The sequence below is a fragment of the Lepisosteus platostomus genome, chromosome 5 (assembly GCF_059453375.1).
Source record: "Lepisosteus platostomus isolate fLepPlt1 chromosome 5, fLepPlt1.hap1, whole genome shotgun sequence".
Taxonomy (NCBI): domain Eukaryota; kingdom Metazoa; phylum Chordata; class Actinopteri; order Semionotiformes; family Lepisosteidae; genus Lepisosteus; species Lepisosteus platostomus.
This window is the reverse complement of record NC_142615.1, coordinates 1938947-1952503: the sequence shown is the minus strand read 5'-3', so window position 1 is coordinate 1952503 and position 13557 is coordinate 1938947. Positions and strand designations below refer to the sequence as shown.

At 61.8% G+C, this 13557-nt stretch overlaps 1 protein-coding gene across 4 annotated transcripts in view; it reads right to left on the bottom strand.

The window, feature by feature from the left end:
* Positions 1-13557, bottom strand: part of skic2 (SKI2 subunit of superkiller complex) — an 18341-nt gene extending 4784 nt beyond the window's left edge. For 2 of the 4 annotated variants that reach the window (XM_088631821.1, XM_088631822.1), the window contains exons 1-23: positions 13433-13555; positions 12333-12454; positions 11724-11845; positions 11497-11614; positions 11262-11376; positions 11079-11153; positions 10762-10815; positions 10490-10659; positions 9814-9987; positions 8821-8966; positions 8543-8689; positions 8366-8450; positions 7215-7321; positions 6163-6309; positions 5572-5668; positions 5218-5430; positions 4280-4390; positions 3995-4106; positions 3298-3416; positions 2824-2961; positions 1269-1406; positions 1077-1181; positions 826-970 (exon numbers count right to left, since the gene is read on the bottom strand). In XM_088631821.1, coding sequence (XP_088487947.1) covers positions 826-970; positions 1077-1181; positions 1269-1406; positions 2824-2961; positions 3298-3416; positions 3995-4106; positions 4280-4390; positions 5218-5430; positions 5572-5668; positions 6163-6309; positions 7215-7321; positions 8366-8450; positions 8543-8689; positions 8821-8966; positions 9814-9987; positions 10490-10659; positions 10762-10815; positions 11079-11153; positions 11262-11376; positions 11497-11614; positions 11724-11845; positions 12333-12454; positions 13433-13445 — 2773 coding nt within the window. In that variant the 5' untranslated portion in view covers positions 13446-13555. Of the gene's footprint in view, positions 1-825; positions 971-1076; positions 1182-1268; positions 1407-2823; positions 2962-3297; positions 3417-3994; positions 4107-4279; positions 4391-5217; positions 5431-5571; positions 5669-6162; positions 6310-7214; positions 7322-8365; positions 8451-8542; positions 8690-8820; positions 8967-9813; positions 9988-10489; positions 10660-10761; positions 10816-11078; positions 11154-11261; positions 11377-11496; positions 11615-11723; positions 11846-12332; positions 12455-13432 lie in introns of all 4 variants that reach the window. The other 2 variants (XM_088631820.1, XM_088631823.1) reach the window with 2 other exon arrangements.

Here is a 13557-nt window from a genome sequence, read left to right as displayed (position 1 = left end):
AGTGTGAATCGTGCACTGAATCGAGCCCCGAGTCTCTCGGTGTGAATCGTGCACTGAATCGAGCCCGGTATCTCTCGGTGTGAATCGTTCACTGAATCGAGCCCCGAGTCTCTCGGTGTGAATCGTTCACTGAATCGAGCCCGGTATCTCTCGGTGTGAATCGTGCACTGAATCGAGCCCGGTATCTCTCGGTGTGAATCGTTCACTGAATCGAGCCCGGTATCTCTCGGTGTGAATCGTGCACTGAATCGAGACCGGTATATCTCGGTGTGAATCGTTCACTGAATCGAGCCCCGAGTCTCTCGGTGTGAATCGTGCACTGAATCGAGCCCCGAATCTCTCGGTGTGAATCGTGCACTGAATCGAGCCCCGAATCTCTCGGTGTGAATCGTGCACTGAATCGAGCCCGGTATCTCTCGGTGTGAATCGTTCACTGAATCGAGCCCGGTATATCTCGGTGTGAATCGTGCACTGAATCGAGCCCGTATCTTTCGGTGTGAATCGTTCACTGAATCGAGCCCCGAGTCTCTCGGTGTGAATCGTTCACTGAATCGAGCCCGGTATATCTCGGTGTGAATCGTTCACTGAATCGAGCCCGGTATCTCTCGGTTTGAATCGTGCACTGAATCGAGCCCGGTATCTCTCGGTGTGAATCGTTCACTGAATCGAGCCCTGAGTCTCTCGGTGTGAATCGTTCACTGAATCGAGCCCTGAATCTCTCGGTGTGAATCGTTCACTGAATCGAGCCCTGAATCTCTCGGTGTGAATCGTTCACTGAATCGAGCCCCGAGTCTCTCACAGGTGAGCCCAGGCGAGTGACAGTACCCTCGGGGATGAACAGCCCCGTGTTGAAGAGGAGGTGGGGGGCGGCCGGAGGGCTGCTGCCGGGGTTCGGGGCGCCCCCACTCTCCCTGCCCCTCTCGCACAGGATCAGAGCGGTGAAGGAGCGATTGGCTGCGTCACTGGACACCTGCGAGAGAGAGAGAGAGTGAGAGAAGGCGAGAGAGAGAGAGAGAGTGCAGCGAGCACCAAGAGACCGGGCGGCGCAGAGACGCGCCACGCGACCCTGTCCTGACCTGCAGGACGACCCCCAGGGCGTTGCTGTGCTGCGCGTTGCCGACCACGACCACCCTGCCCACGGAGAGGGCCTTCACGCCGTTCACCGACTCCATCACGGCCTTCTGCGGGGACACGGAGACAGGCGTCCACGTCAGGCCCTGCGCCGGGGCGCCGCGCACCGCGGGGGGGCGGGTCCCGCGCAACGGTACCTGCAGCGTGTCCCGGATCTGCACCAGCTCCTTCACCGTGCGGTAGTACGTCACCAGGTCGGCCAGCTGCCCCTCGGTGTCGACGGGAGGGAGAGACGACAGGGTCTGCTTCAGCTCGGCGATCCTCTTCTCATGGACCTGCGGGGTCACGGAGCGTCAGTGTGAGTCCGGCAGGGCACTCCTTGTATCAAGGCTCCGTATGGGGGTCTATATGAGGGCGTGTGCTGGTCTCTCTGTGTGAGGAGTGCCTCCGGGGTCTGTGTGAGGGTCTGGACCCCTCTCTCTGTGTGAGGAGTGTCTCTGGGGTCTGTGGGAGGGTCTGGGCTCCTCTCTCTGTGTGAGGAGTGTCTCTGGGGTCTGTGTGAGGGTCTGGGCTCCTCTCTCTGTGTGAGGAGTGTCTCCAGGGTCTGTGTGAGGGTCTGGACTCCTCTCTCTGTGTGAGGAGTGCCTCTGGGGTCTGTGTGAGGGTCTGGGCTCCTCTCTCTGTGTGAGGAGTGTCTCCGGGGTCTGTGTGAGGGTCTGGACTCCTCTCTCTGTGTGAGGAGTGTCTCTGGGGTCTGTGTGAGGGTCTGGACTCCTCTCTCTGTGTGAGGAGTGTCTCTGGGGTCTGTGTGAGGGTCTGGACTCCTCTCTCTGCGTGAGAAGTGTCTCTGGGGTCTGTGTGAGGGTCTGTCCTCCTCTCTCTGTGTGAGGAGTGTCTCTGGGGTCTGTGTGAGGGTCTGTCCTCCTCTCTCTGTGTGAGGAGTGTCTCTGGGGTCTGTGTGAGGGTCTGGACTCCTCTCTCTGTGTGAGGAGTGCCTCTGGGGTCTGTGTGAGGGTCTGGACTCCTCTCTCTGTGTGAGGAGTGCCTCTGGGGTCTGTGTGAGGGTCTGGACTCCTCTCTCTGTGTGAGGAGTGTCTCTGGGGTCTGTGTGAGGGTCTGGACCCCTCTCTCTGTGTGAGGAGTGTCTCTGGGGTCTGTGTGGGGGTCTGGACTCCTCTCTCTGTGTGAGGAGTGTCTCTGGGGTCTGTGTGAGGGTCTGGACTCCTCTCTCTGTGTGAGGAGTGTCTCAGGGGTCTGTGTGAGGGTCTGGACTCCTCTCTCTGTGTGAGGAGTGTCTCTGGGGTCTGTGTGAGGGTCTGGACCCCTCTCTCTGTGTGAGGAGTGTCTCTGGGGTCTGTGTGAGGGTCTGGACTCCTCTCTCTGTGTGAGGCGTGTCTCTGGGGTCTGTGTGGGGGTCTGGACTCCTCTCTCTGTGTGAGGAGTGTCTCTGGGGTCTGTGTGAGGGTCTGGACTCCTCTCTCTGTGTGAGGAGTGTCTCTGGGGTCCGTGTGAGGGTCTGGACTCCTCTCTCTGTGTGAGGAGTGCCTCTGGGGTCCGTGTGAGGGTCTGGACTCCTCTCTCTGTGTGAGGAGTGCCTCTGGGGTCTGTGTGAGGGTCTGGACTCCTCTCTCTGTGTGAGGGGTGCCTCTGGGGTCTGTGTGAGGGTCTGGACTCCTCTCTCTGCGTGAGGAGTGTCTCTGGGGTCTGTGTGAGGGTCAGTGTGAATCTGTGGGCGTCGGGGCGGCTCGGCACCTGCGAGTCCTTGCGGGTGTGGCACTCGGAGAAGCTCCTCTTCATCATGTCGGTCACCCTCAGGGCCTCCACGCGCAGCAGGTTCAGGATCATGGTGTAGGTGAGCCGGAACTGAGACTGCAGCAGGGTGGGCTTGCCCTGACGCACGGAGGGGGAGAGGGAGACGTGACTGCCGCCGGCCGACCCCCCCTTCACCCCTCCCAGCGTCCCTCAGCGGGGGGTCGCAGTGACCCCGAGTCGGTCCGGGGAGAACAAGTCCAGAGACTGACGGGGGGGGGGGTCACAGGAACCCCGAGTCGGTCTGGGGAGCCCTGACACTGAAGTGGGAGCTCCGGACTGCACCCGGTGGTTGCTGGGATAGCCCCCCCCCCCACCTTGACCCTGCACCAGATAACGGGGTCACAGCCCGCCCCGTTGCCACCCCCGCCCCCCCCGTCTGCCCCGGGAGACGCCCCCCGGCCCCCCCCGACTCACCAGCATCATCTTGTAGAGGTCGCTCATCTCGTGAACCGCCCCCTTGCACAGGATGATGACCGTGCCCGTGGTGTCCAGCCCGCGGCGCCCCGCGCGGCCCGCCATCTGGATGTACTCTCCTGGAGACGGGGGGGGGGTGGTGAGGAGCAGTTTCAGGGGAGGGGCTCACCTACTCCCTCTGTACCCCAGTGTCCCCCCCTGTACCCCAGTGTCCCCTGCTCCCTCTGTACCCCAGTGTCTCCCTCTGTACCCCAGTGTCCCCTGCTCCCTCTGTACCCCAGTGTCCCCCTCTGTACCCCAGTGTCCCCTGCTCCCTTCCTGTATCTCTCAGTGTCCCCCTCTGTACCCCAGTGTCCCCTGCTCCCTTCCTGTATCTCTCAGTGTCCCCCTCTGTACCCCAGTGTCCCCCCCTGTACCCCAGTGTCCCCTGCTCCCTCTGTACCCCAGTGTCTCCCTCTGTACCCCAGTGTCCCCTGCTCCCTCTGTACCCCAGTGTCCCCCTCTGTACCCCAGTGTCCCCTGCTCCCTCCCTGTATCTCTCAGTATCTCCCTCTGTACCCCAGTGTCCCCCTTCTGTACCCCAGTGTCCCCTGCTCCCTCTGTACCCCAGTGTCTCCCTCTGTACCCCAGTGTCCCCTGCTCCCTCCCTGTATCTCTCAGTATCTCCCTCTGTACCCCAGCGTCCCCTGTCTCTCACCAGGCACCAGGTCCCGGAACGCTGTCCCATCGTGTTTCCGGATGCTGTCGAACACCACGGTCCTGGCCGGCATGTTCACCCCCATGGCGAACGTCTCCGTGGCGAAGAGCACCTGGGAAAGGTCAGAGGTGAAAGGTCAGGGAGAGGCCCGAGACGGACCTTTTAAAAGAGCATCCAAATACATCCATGAAGAGCTGGATGAGCAATGCCTTATTCACATTAAACTTTCCAGGTGTCGGACCTGCGTGACGTAGGTGCTCTAGAAAGAGACACCGTGCCTCTCACCTTCACTAGGCCCTTAGTGAAGAGCATCTCGATAACCTCCTTGAGGATGGGCAGGATCCCACTGTGGTGAACACCTATCCCCTTCTTCAACAGCTCGATCATCTGGAGAACCTGCAGACAGCGGTTTGTGACAGATTAATACAGAACAAACATGGACCTCACACAGACCCCAGAGACACTCCTCACACAGAGAGAGGAGTCCAGACCCTCACACAGACCACAGAGACACTCCTCACACAGAGAGAGGAGTCCAGACCCTCACACAGACCCCAGAGACACTCCTCACACAGAGAGAGGAGTCCAGACCCTCACACAGACCCCAGAGACACTCCTCACACAGAGAGAGGAGTCCAGACCCTCACACAGACCCCCAGAGGCACTCCTCACACAGAGAGAGGAGTCCAGACCCTCACACAGACCCCCAGAGGCACTCCTCACACAGAGAGAGGAGTCCAGACCCTCACACAGACCCCAGAGACACTCCTCACACAGAGAGAGGAGTCCAGACCCTCACACAGACCCCAGAGACACTCCTCACACAGAGAGAGGAGTCCAGACCCTCGCACAGACCCCAGAGACACTCCTCACACAGAGAGACGAGTCCAGACCCTCGCACAGATCCCAGAGGCACTCCTCACACAGAGAGAGGAGTCCAGACCCTCACACAGACCCCAGAGACACTCCTCACACAGAGAGAGGAGTTCAGACCCTCACACAGACCCCAGAGGCACTCCTCACACAGAGAGAGGAGTCCAGACCCTCACACAGACCCCAGAGACACTCCTCACACAGAGAGAGGAGTCCAGACCCTCACACAGACCCCAGAGACACTCCTCACACAGAGAGAGGAGTCCAGACCCTCACACAGACCCCAGAGACACTCCACACACAGAGAGAGGAGTCCAGACCCTCACACAGACCCCAGAGGCACCCCTCACCTGCGGCAGCTGCCGGTCGCTGCCCCGGAGCCGGGAGATGCAGCGCTGGAAGAAGCAGTGGATCTCGCTCTTCTCGGCGGAGGTGGTGAGGTCGAGGGAGGAGAGCGCGCGGGCGTTCTCGTCGCAGCGGGAGCGCGAGAAGGTGAAGGCCACCACGGGCGTCTGGTCCCGCCGGTACAGGGAGGAGAGGAGGGACAGCCACACGGCCCGGTCCTGGGCAGGGGGAGGGGGGGGGGGGAGGGGTGAGAACGGAGGCCGCGAGAGGCAACACGACCTCGCGACCCCGCGACCTCACGACCCCACGACCCCACGACCTCACGACCTCACGCCGGACCGCGCCGCGACGGGACCTGCCTGGTTGGGGGTGGTGACCTGCGAGGCACCCTTGGCTCCGAACGACTGCGCGTGCTTGCTGGTGCGCTCCTTCTTCGCCTCCACGGCAGCGTAGTACCTGTGGGGACAGGGAGGGGGCGCCGGTGAGTCCCCGTGAAGGCTGCCTGACTGACTTAACTCAGTGCCCGTCTCTCTGCCCTGTCTCCCTGCCTGCCTGCTTGCCTATCTGTCTCCCCTGCCTGCCTCCCCTTCTGCCTGCCTGTCTCCCCTGCCTGTCTGTCTGCTTCCCTGCCTGTCTGTCTGCCTGCCTTCCTGCCTGTCTCCCTGCCTGCCTGCCTGTCTCCCCTGCCTGTCTCCCTGCCTGTCTCCCTGCCTGTCTCCCTGCCTGTCTCCCTGCCTGTCTCCCTGCCTGTCTCCCTGTCTGCCCGCCTGCCTGTCTCCCCTGCCTGTCTGTCTGTCTGCCTGCCTGCCTGCCTGCCTGTCTCCCTGTCTGCCCGCCTGTCTCCCTGTCTGCCCGCCTGCCTGTCTCCCCTGCCTGTCTGTCTGCTTCCCTGTCTATCTCTCTGTCTGCCTGCCTGTCTCCCCACCTCCCTGCCTCCCCGCTCCTCCTACCCCTTGGTGAGGAAGTTGCCGTTGGCGTCCACCAGCAGGAAGAGCTCCTTCTGCGTCTTGCTGCTGTTTCCCGTGTACAGGTGGTGCTCCAGGGGCACGGGGCGCCTCTGCGTGCTGATGACGTAGATCCGCTTCTTCTTGATGCACCTGGGAGAGCGAGAGGGAGGAGAGAGAAGGAATCACATCGGAAGGCGAAACGCGTCCTTCGGATTCCAGGGCACGTTCCCAGAGTTCCCCTGCGACACTGCAGGTGTCGAGGTGGAGTGGGGAACACGTCTGTCTCTCACGCACTCTCACCTGCTTCACCTGTGCCACCTGCGTCTTCTACGTCACCTGTGTCACCTGCGCCACCTGCGTCTTCTACGTCACCTGTGTCGCCTGCGCCACCTGCGTCTTCTACGTCACCTGTGTCGCCTGCGTCTTCTACGTCACCTGTGTCGCCTGCACCACCTGCGTCTTCTACGTCACCTGCTTCACCTGTGTCGCCTGCACCACCTGTCACCTGTTTCAACTCCGTCACCTGCACCGCCTGCGTCTTCTACGTCACCTGTGTCGCCTGCGTCTTCTACGTCACCTGTGTCGCCTACACCACCTGCGTCTTCTACGTCACCTGTGTCACCTGCGTCTTCTACGTCACCTGCTTCACCTGCCACCTGTTTCAACTCCGTCACCTGCACCTCCTGTTTCAACTCCGTCACCTGCACCTCCTGCGTCTTCTACGTCACCTGTGTCGCCTGCGTCTTCTACGTCACCTGTGTCGCCTGCACCACCTGCGTCTTCTACGTCACCTGCTTCACCTGTGTCGCCTGCACCACCTGTCACCTGTTTCAACTGCGTCACCTGCACCTCCTGTTTCAACTGTCACCTGCACCACGTCACCTGTGTCACCTGCACCACCTGTGTCACCTATGTCACCTGCTCCCTTTCCCTCCGTTCACACTATCTGTACCCCTTCCCCCACACGGACCTCCACCCTCCCGATCAGCACCAGCCTGTGCCACTCGCCCCCTCTCGAACCCCTTCTCTGACCCCCCCGTCCCCCCGTCTCGTACCCGATCCAGTCGCTGAACTCCACGGCGTTGGGCACGGTGGCGCTAAGCAGGATGATACTGACGTGATCTGGGAGCATAATCAGCACCTCCTCCCACACCACTCCCCTCTGAGAGAGAGAGAGACAGAGAAAGAGAGGCAGGGCTGCTCAGGGAGGACAGAACAAACATGGACCGGGCCCTCACACAGACCCCAGAGACACTCCTCACACAGAGAGAGGAGCCCAGACCCTCACACAGACCCCAGAGACACTCCTCACATAGAGAGAGGAGCCCAGACCCTCACACAGACCCCAGAGACACTCCTCACACAGAGAGAGGAGTCCAGACCCTCACACAGACCCCAGAGGCACTCCTCACACAGAGAGAGGAGTCCAGACCCTCACACAGACCCCAGAGACACTCCTCACACAGAGAGAGGAGCCCAGACCCTCACACAGACCCCAGAGACACTCCTCACACAGAGAGAGGAGTCCAGACCCTCGCACAGACCCCAGAGGCACTCCTCACACAGAGAGAGGAGTCCAGACCCTCGCACAGACCCCAGAGACACTCCTCACACAGAGAGAGGAGCCCAGACCCTCACACAGACCCCAGAGACACTCCTCACACAGAGAGAGGAGTCCAGACCCTCACACAGACCCCAGAGACACTCCTCACATAGAGAGAGGAGCCCAGACCCTCACACAGACCCCAGAGGCACTCCTCACACAGAGAGAGGAGTCCAGACCCTCACACAGACCCCAGAGACACTCCTCACACAGAGAGAGGAGCCCAGACCCTCACACAGACCCCAGAGACACTCCTCACACAGAGAGAGGAGTCCAGACCCTCACACAGACCCCAGAGACACTCCTCACACAGAGAGAGGAGTCCAGACCCTCACACAGACCCCAGAGACACTCCTCACACAGAGAGAGGAGTCCAGACCCTCACACAGACCCCAGAGGCACTCCTCACACAGAGAGAGGAGTCCAGACCCTCACACAGACCCCAGAGGCACTCCTCACACAGAGAGAGGAGTCCAGACCCTCACACAGACCCCAGAGACACTCCTCACACAGAGAGAGGAGTCCAGACCCTCACACAGACCCCAGAGGCACTCCTCTCACAGAGAGTACGAGTACAGACAGGATTGGTCCAGAGTCTCTCACCTCAGTGTCATTAATGTAATGCACCTCGTCAAATATCACCCACTCCAAGTCCCGGATGACGTCCGAGCCGTTGTACAGCATGGACCTGCAGAGCAGAGAGCGTCACTCGGGGACGGGCCCGGGCCCCTGGTTCTGACCCACGGGATCACAGAGACGCTGCCCCCCTCCCCCCCGTACCTGAGGATCTCCGTGGTCATGATCAGGCAGGACGCCTCGGGACTCAGCTGGACGTCGCCGGTCAGCAGCCCCACGTCCTTGAAGGTGGTCTTGAAGTCCCGGAACTTCTGGTTGGACAGCGCCTTGATGGGGGAGGTGTAGATCGTCCTATGGGAGAGCAGGATGGGGAGGGTGACGGACGGGTCTGTGGGCCAACCAGGGTGGACCACACCAATGCAGAGAAAGGGAGGGAGAGGAGAGAGGAGAGAGACAGAGAAGAGAGACAGAGGGGCGCTGACCTGGTCATGTGTTTCTGGGACAGGGCGATGGCGTACTCCGCCACCACTGTCTTGCCGGCAGAGGTGTGAGCCGCCACGAACACAGAGTCTCCCGCCTCCAGCCTCAACACCGCCTGCTTCTGAAACACGTCCAGCTCGAAGGGCCACTGGGCAGAGAGAGAGAGACCCACCGTCACGGACTGGGGCCCAGTACACACACACAGTCACGGACTGGGGCCCAGTGTACACACACACACACACACACACACACACACACACACACACACACACACACAGAGTCTCCCGCCTCCAGCCTCAACACCGCCTGCTTCTGAAACACGTCCAGCTCGAAGGGCCACTGGGCAGAGAGAGAGAGACCCACCGTCACGGACTGGGGCCCAGTGTACACACACACACACACACACACACACACACACACACACACACACACACACACAGAGTCTCCCGCCTCCAGCCTCAACACCGCCTGCTTCTGAAACACGTCCAGCTCGAAGGGCCACTGGGCAGAGAGAGAGAGAGACCCACCGTCACGGACTGGGGCCCAGTACACACACACAGTCACAGACTGGGGCCCAGTACACACACACACAGTCACACTGTCACGGACTGGGGCCCAGTACACACACACACAGTCACACTGTCACGGACTGGGGCCCAGTACACACACACACAGTCAAGGACTGGAGCCCAGTACACACACACAGTCACAAACTGGGGCCCAGTGCACACACACACACACAGTCACAGACACACACTGCAGCCCAGCGCAGTACACAGTAACACAGTAACACAGTAACACAGTAACACAGTAACACAGTAACACAGTAACACAGTAACACAGTAACACACTGCAGCCCAGCCCAGCCCACACACACAGTCACGGACTGGGGCCCAGTACACACACACAGTCACGGACTGGGGCCCAGTACACACACACACACACACAGTAACACACTGCAGCCCAGCACACACACTCAGAGGTCTCACACACACCTTGAAGGCAGGGTCAGGGATACGCTTGTGGAAGTCCTCGCAGGGGGTGTTGATGTCCACTGGGATAGCCCAGCGCTCTCTCTGTGCGGGCTTGTCCTCCGCGCTCTTCATCGCTCCCTGCCTCTCCGCCGAGGAAGAGGAAGACGAGGACGAGGACGAGGACGAAGGCCCGGCCTCCTGCAGAGAGACAGATGAACACACACACTCACACACACTGCGAGGAGAGATCAGGGCAGATCCATACAGACAGACGGTCAGTCCACAGGCAGACACACAGACAGACAGACGGTCAGTCCCACAGGCAGACACACAGACAGACGGACGGTCAGTCCCACAGACAGACACACACTCAGACAGACGGTCAGTCCCACAGGCAGACACACAGACAGACAGACGGTCAGTCCCACAGACAGACAGACACACAGACAGACGGACGGTCAGTCCCACAGACAGACACACAGACAGACGGACGGTCAGTCCCACAGGCAGACACACAGACAGACAGACGGTCAGTCCCACAGGCAGACACACAGACAGACGGACGGTCAGTCCCACAGGCAGACACACAGACAGATGGATGGTCAGTCCCACAGACAGACACACACTCAGACAGACGGTCAGTCCCACAGGCAGACACACAGACAGACGGACGGTCAGTCCCACGGACGGCCAGCACTGCCTTGATGCCCAGCTCCTCCAGGCTGTTGCTCCTCTGCAGCCTCTTGGCCCCGCCCCTCTCCTCCTCCCCTCTCTCCCCGCCCTCCCGCTCGGGGCGCGCGTCGATGATGTCATCAAAGCCCGACAGCAGGGACAGCAGGCTGAGCTGCCCGGTGGGGGGCTTCACATCTGGAAGGGGGGAAGAAAACAGAAGGGAGGGTCAGCAGGCCGGTCGGGCACCGTTTTGGGGGGGGCGTGCGCCCCCAAAACCCCCCAGACGCGCCCTCTGACCTTTCCTCGCGAACTCCATTCCCCTCTTGAAGCCGGGAGGCACTGCCAGCAGGTCTGTGGGCGAGAGGGAACGCACGGCTCTTAGGAGAAAGGGCGACAGCAGACACGCCCCGTCCGCCTGCCCCACCACCCTCGTCGCCATCTTCATCGCCCTCCTCCTCGGCCGCCGCTCCTCAGCCAACGGCAGCGCGCCGGCCCCAGGTCACCTGACTCGCGGCGGCCAATCAGGACTCAGGAGCGAGAGCAGGGAACAGGGGGGGTCAGAGGTCAGGGGGGCGGGGTGGGGTCGCACCCTCTCCCCCGGGGCGGATCCTCACCGTTCTCGAAATCGATGTCCTCCTCCTTCTGTGTCTTGGTCTTGATCTGCTCCAGGCTGGGCTCGTCCATCCCCCCTGCGCGCGCACACACACACAGGGACACACACACACAGGGACTGGTCAGTGCCGGAGACGCAGGACAGCCGGGGGGAGGGGGGAGGGGGGGGCAGGAGGGCGCCTTACCTGGCAGGAAGGGGTAGTTGGTGGTGCTGCCCCTCAGGCTCTGCCCCGGGGGGCCGGGGGGCCGCAGGAGGGAGAGAGAGTTCTTGCAGGAGAGGCCGGTGTCCTCCAGCAGCACCTGCGCACGCCGAGAGAGGGGGAGGGAGGGAGCAAGGGGGGGGGGGGTGAATTCGGAGCCGGTGTGTGTGTGTGTTTGGGGGAGGTGGCGGCGGCGGCGGCGGCGGACACGGGGCCTGACCTCGGCGAAGTCCAGCAGCTCACCGGTGGTGGGGTTACGGACCACAGACAGGGAGGAGTGCAGGGGCGAGACCTGGCAGTGCAGCAGGGCGTCCAGCCGGGTCTCCCTCTTGACCGCCCTGCGGACGGACGGACGGACAGAGAGAGTCTGTGTCCACACCGGCACGAGGCTGTGACCCCGTGACCCCGTGACCCCCACCCCCACCCCCCCGGGACCGCGGCGCTCACCGGCGGAACTTCTCGAAGGCGGCGTCCTTGTCGTGGAGGGGAAGCCATTCGGGGTCGCGCAGGAAGCGCTCCTCCACGTCGGCCAGCAGGTCGGGGGCGAAGGGCGGCAGGCCGTGGGGCAGCTGTGGGGGGGAGCGGACTCTGAGACCGGCCGGGAGAGAGTGTGTGTGTGTGTGTGTGTGTGTGTGTGTGTGTGTGTGCTGGGAAAGGCTTGGCCTGCAATCCCTCACCCACACAGGAGAACTAGTGGGCCCAGCCCTCCAGGGGTGCAGTTTGCACACAGAACTAGTGGGCCCAGCCCTCCAGGGGTGCAGTTTGCACACAGGAGAACTAGTGAGGGCTGCTCTCCAGGGGTGCAGTTTGCACACAGGAGAAACTAGTGAGGGCTGCTCTCCAGGGGTGCAGTTTGCACACAGGTGTACTACTGCGCCCTGTTCTCCAGGGGTGCAGTTTGCACAGTCCCTCCCCTGATCTCGCTGGCTGCCCCGCTGCGCTGTGGACTTTCAGCGGGTCGGCGGTGCTGACCCGGTTCGTCCGGCTCCCCGCCGGGCCTCCTCGCTTCCTTCAAGCTCAGCGCAGGGAGCCGCAGAGACGCCCCGCGTTACTCACGGTGCACTGGGGAGGCAGGGCGTCGGCGCGCCCCAGCGGCCGGGACAGCAGCTGGAACTCCCCGGAGCAGCCCATCTCCAGCGCCGAGAGGGGGAGGTCCAGGGGCCCGGGCGGGGGCAACACTGCAGGGGGGGGGCAGGGCAAGGGTCAGACAGGACACAACAGCAGCTCGCTCGTCACAAAAAAAGATAAAGGTCACCTGGCCTGCCAGGGTATCGGCTTCAACCACAGGGCTGGGAGGCTTGTTCCCCACCCCCGCCCCCCTCTGTGTACAGAAGAGCCTCCTGTCCTGACTGGAGGAGCTCACCCAGCTGTGTCTGGAGAGAAGCCAGGGTATCGGCTTCAACCACAGGGCTGGGAGGCTTGTTCCCCACCCCCGCCCACCTCTGTGTACAGAAGAGCCTCCTGTCCTGACTGGAGGAGCTCACCCAGCTGTGTCTGTGTGAGAGAAGCCGGGGTATCGGCTTCAACCACAGGGCTGGGCAGCCTGTTCCCCACCCCCACCCCCCTCTGTGTACAGTAGAGCCTCCTGTCCTGACTGGAGGAGCTCACCCAGCTGTGTCTGTGTGAGAGAAGCCGGGGTATCGGCTTCAACCACAGGGCTGGGCAGCTTGTTGTCTCAAGAGACTCAGTTCCCTCAGCCTGTCATTGTGGCTGACACCCCCTTCAGACTAAAGAGACCCAGCTTCTCCAGCCTGCCGGTATAGTTCAGTGTAGGGTCAGGGTTAGGGTCTCCTACCCCCGGAGTGACACTGAGCTCCAGGGATCTGACCGGATCTGGATATAGGGGGGGTTAAACTGATGTCACCGTATCCACGTCATAGCCGTAAGACACGGTCAGGACAGGCAAATAACACCCCCCCCCCACCCACACGGGCGAGAAAGTGTTCAGATCTGAAGGTCTGCTTCCTTCTGAGAGCGAACTTTCTGTCACGCCAGTCTTGTAAAAACAAACACGCCACCGGCCGCCTGCGCCTCTCGCTTCCTCAGAGGCTGCTACATCCCTCGCCCGGCCCGTCACCGCGCCGCGCTCCTCCAGGCGTTTCATTTCAGACCAAAATACATATAAAAAAAAACCCCAGAAACGTCCCGCAGCCTACCGATTCTCTCCATGGCCGGACAGTCAGCGGTACGTGGTGACCCTTCACCCGGAACAGAACCCGCACTGCAGCAATTGTTTTTTTTTGAGGGGCGGAAATGGAACTTTACTTCCCGCCCCCTCGGT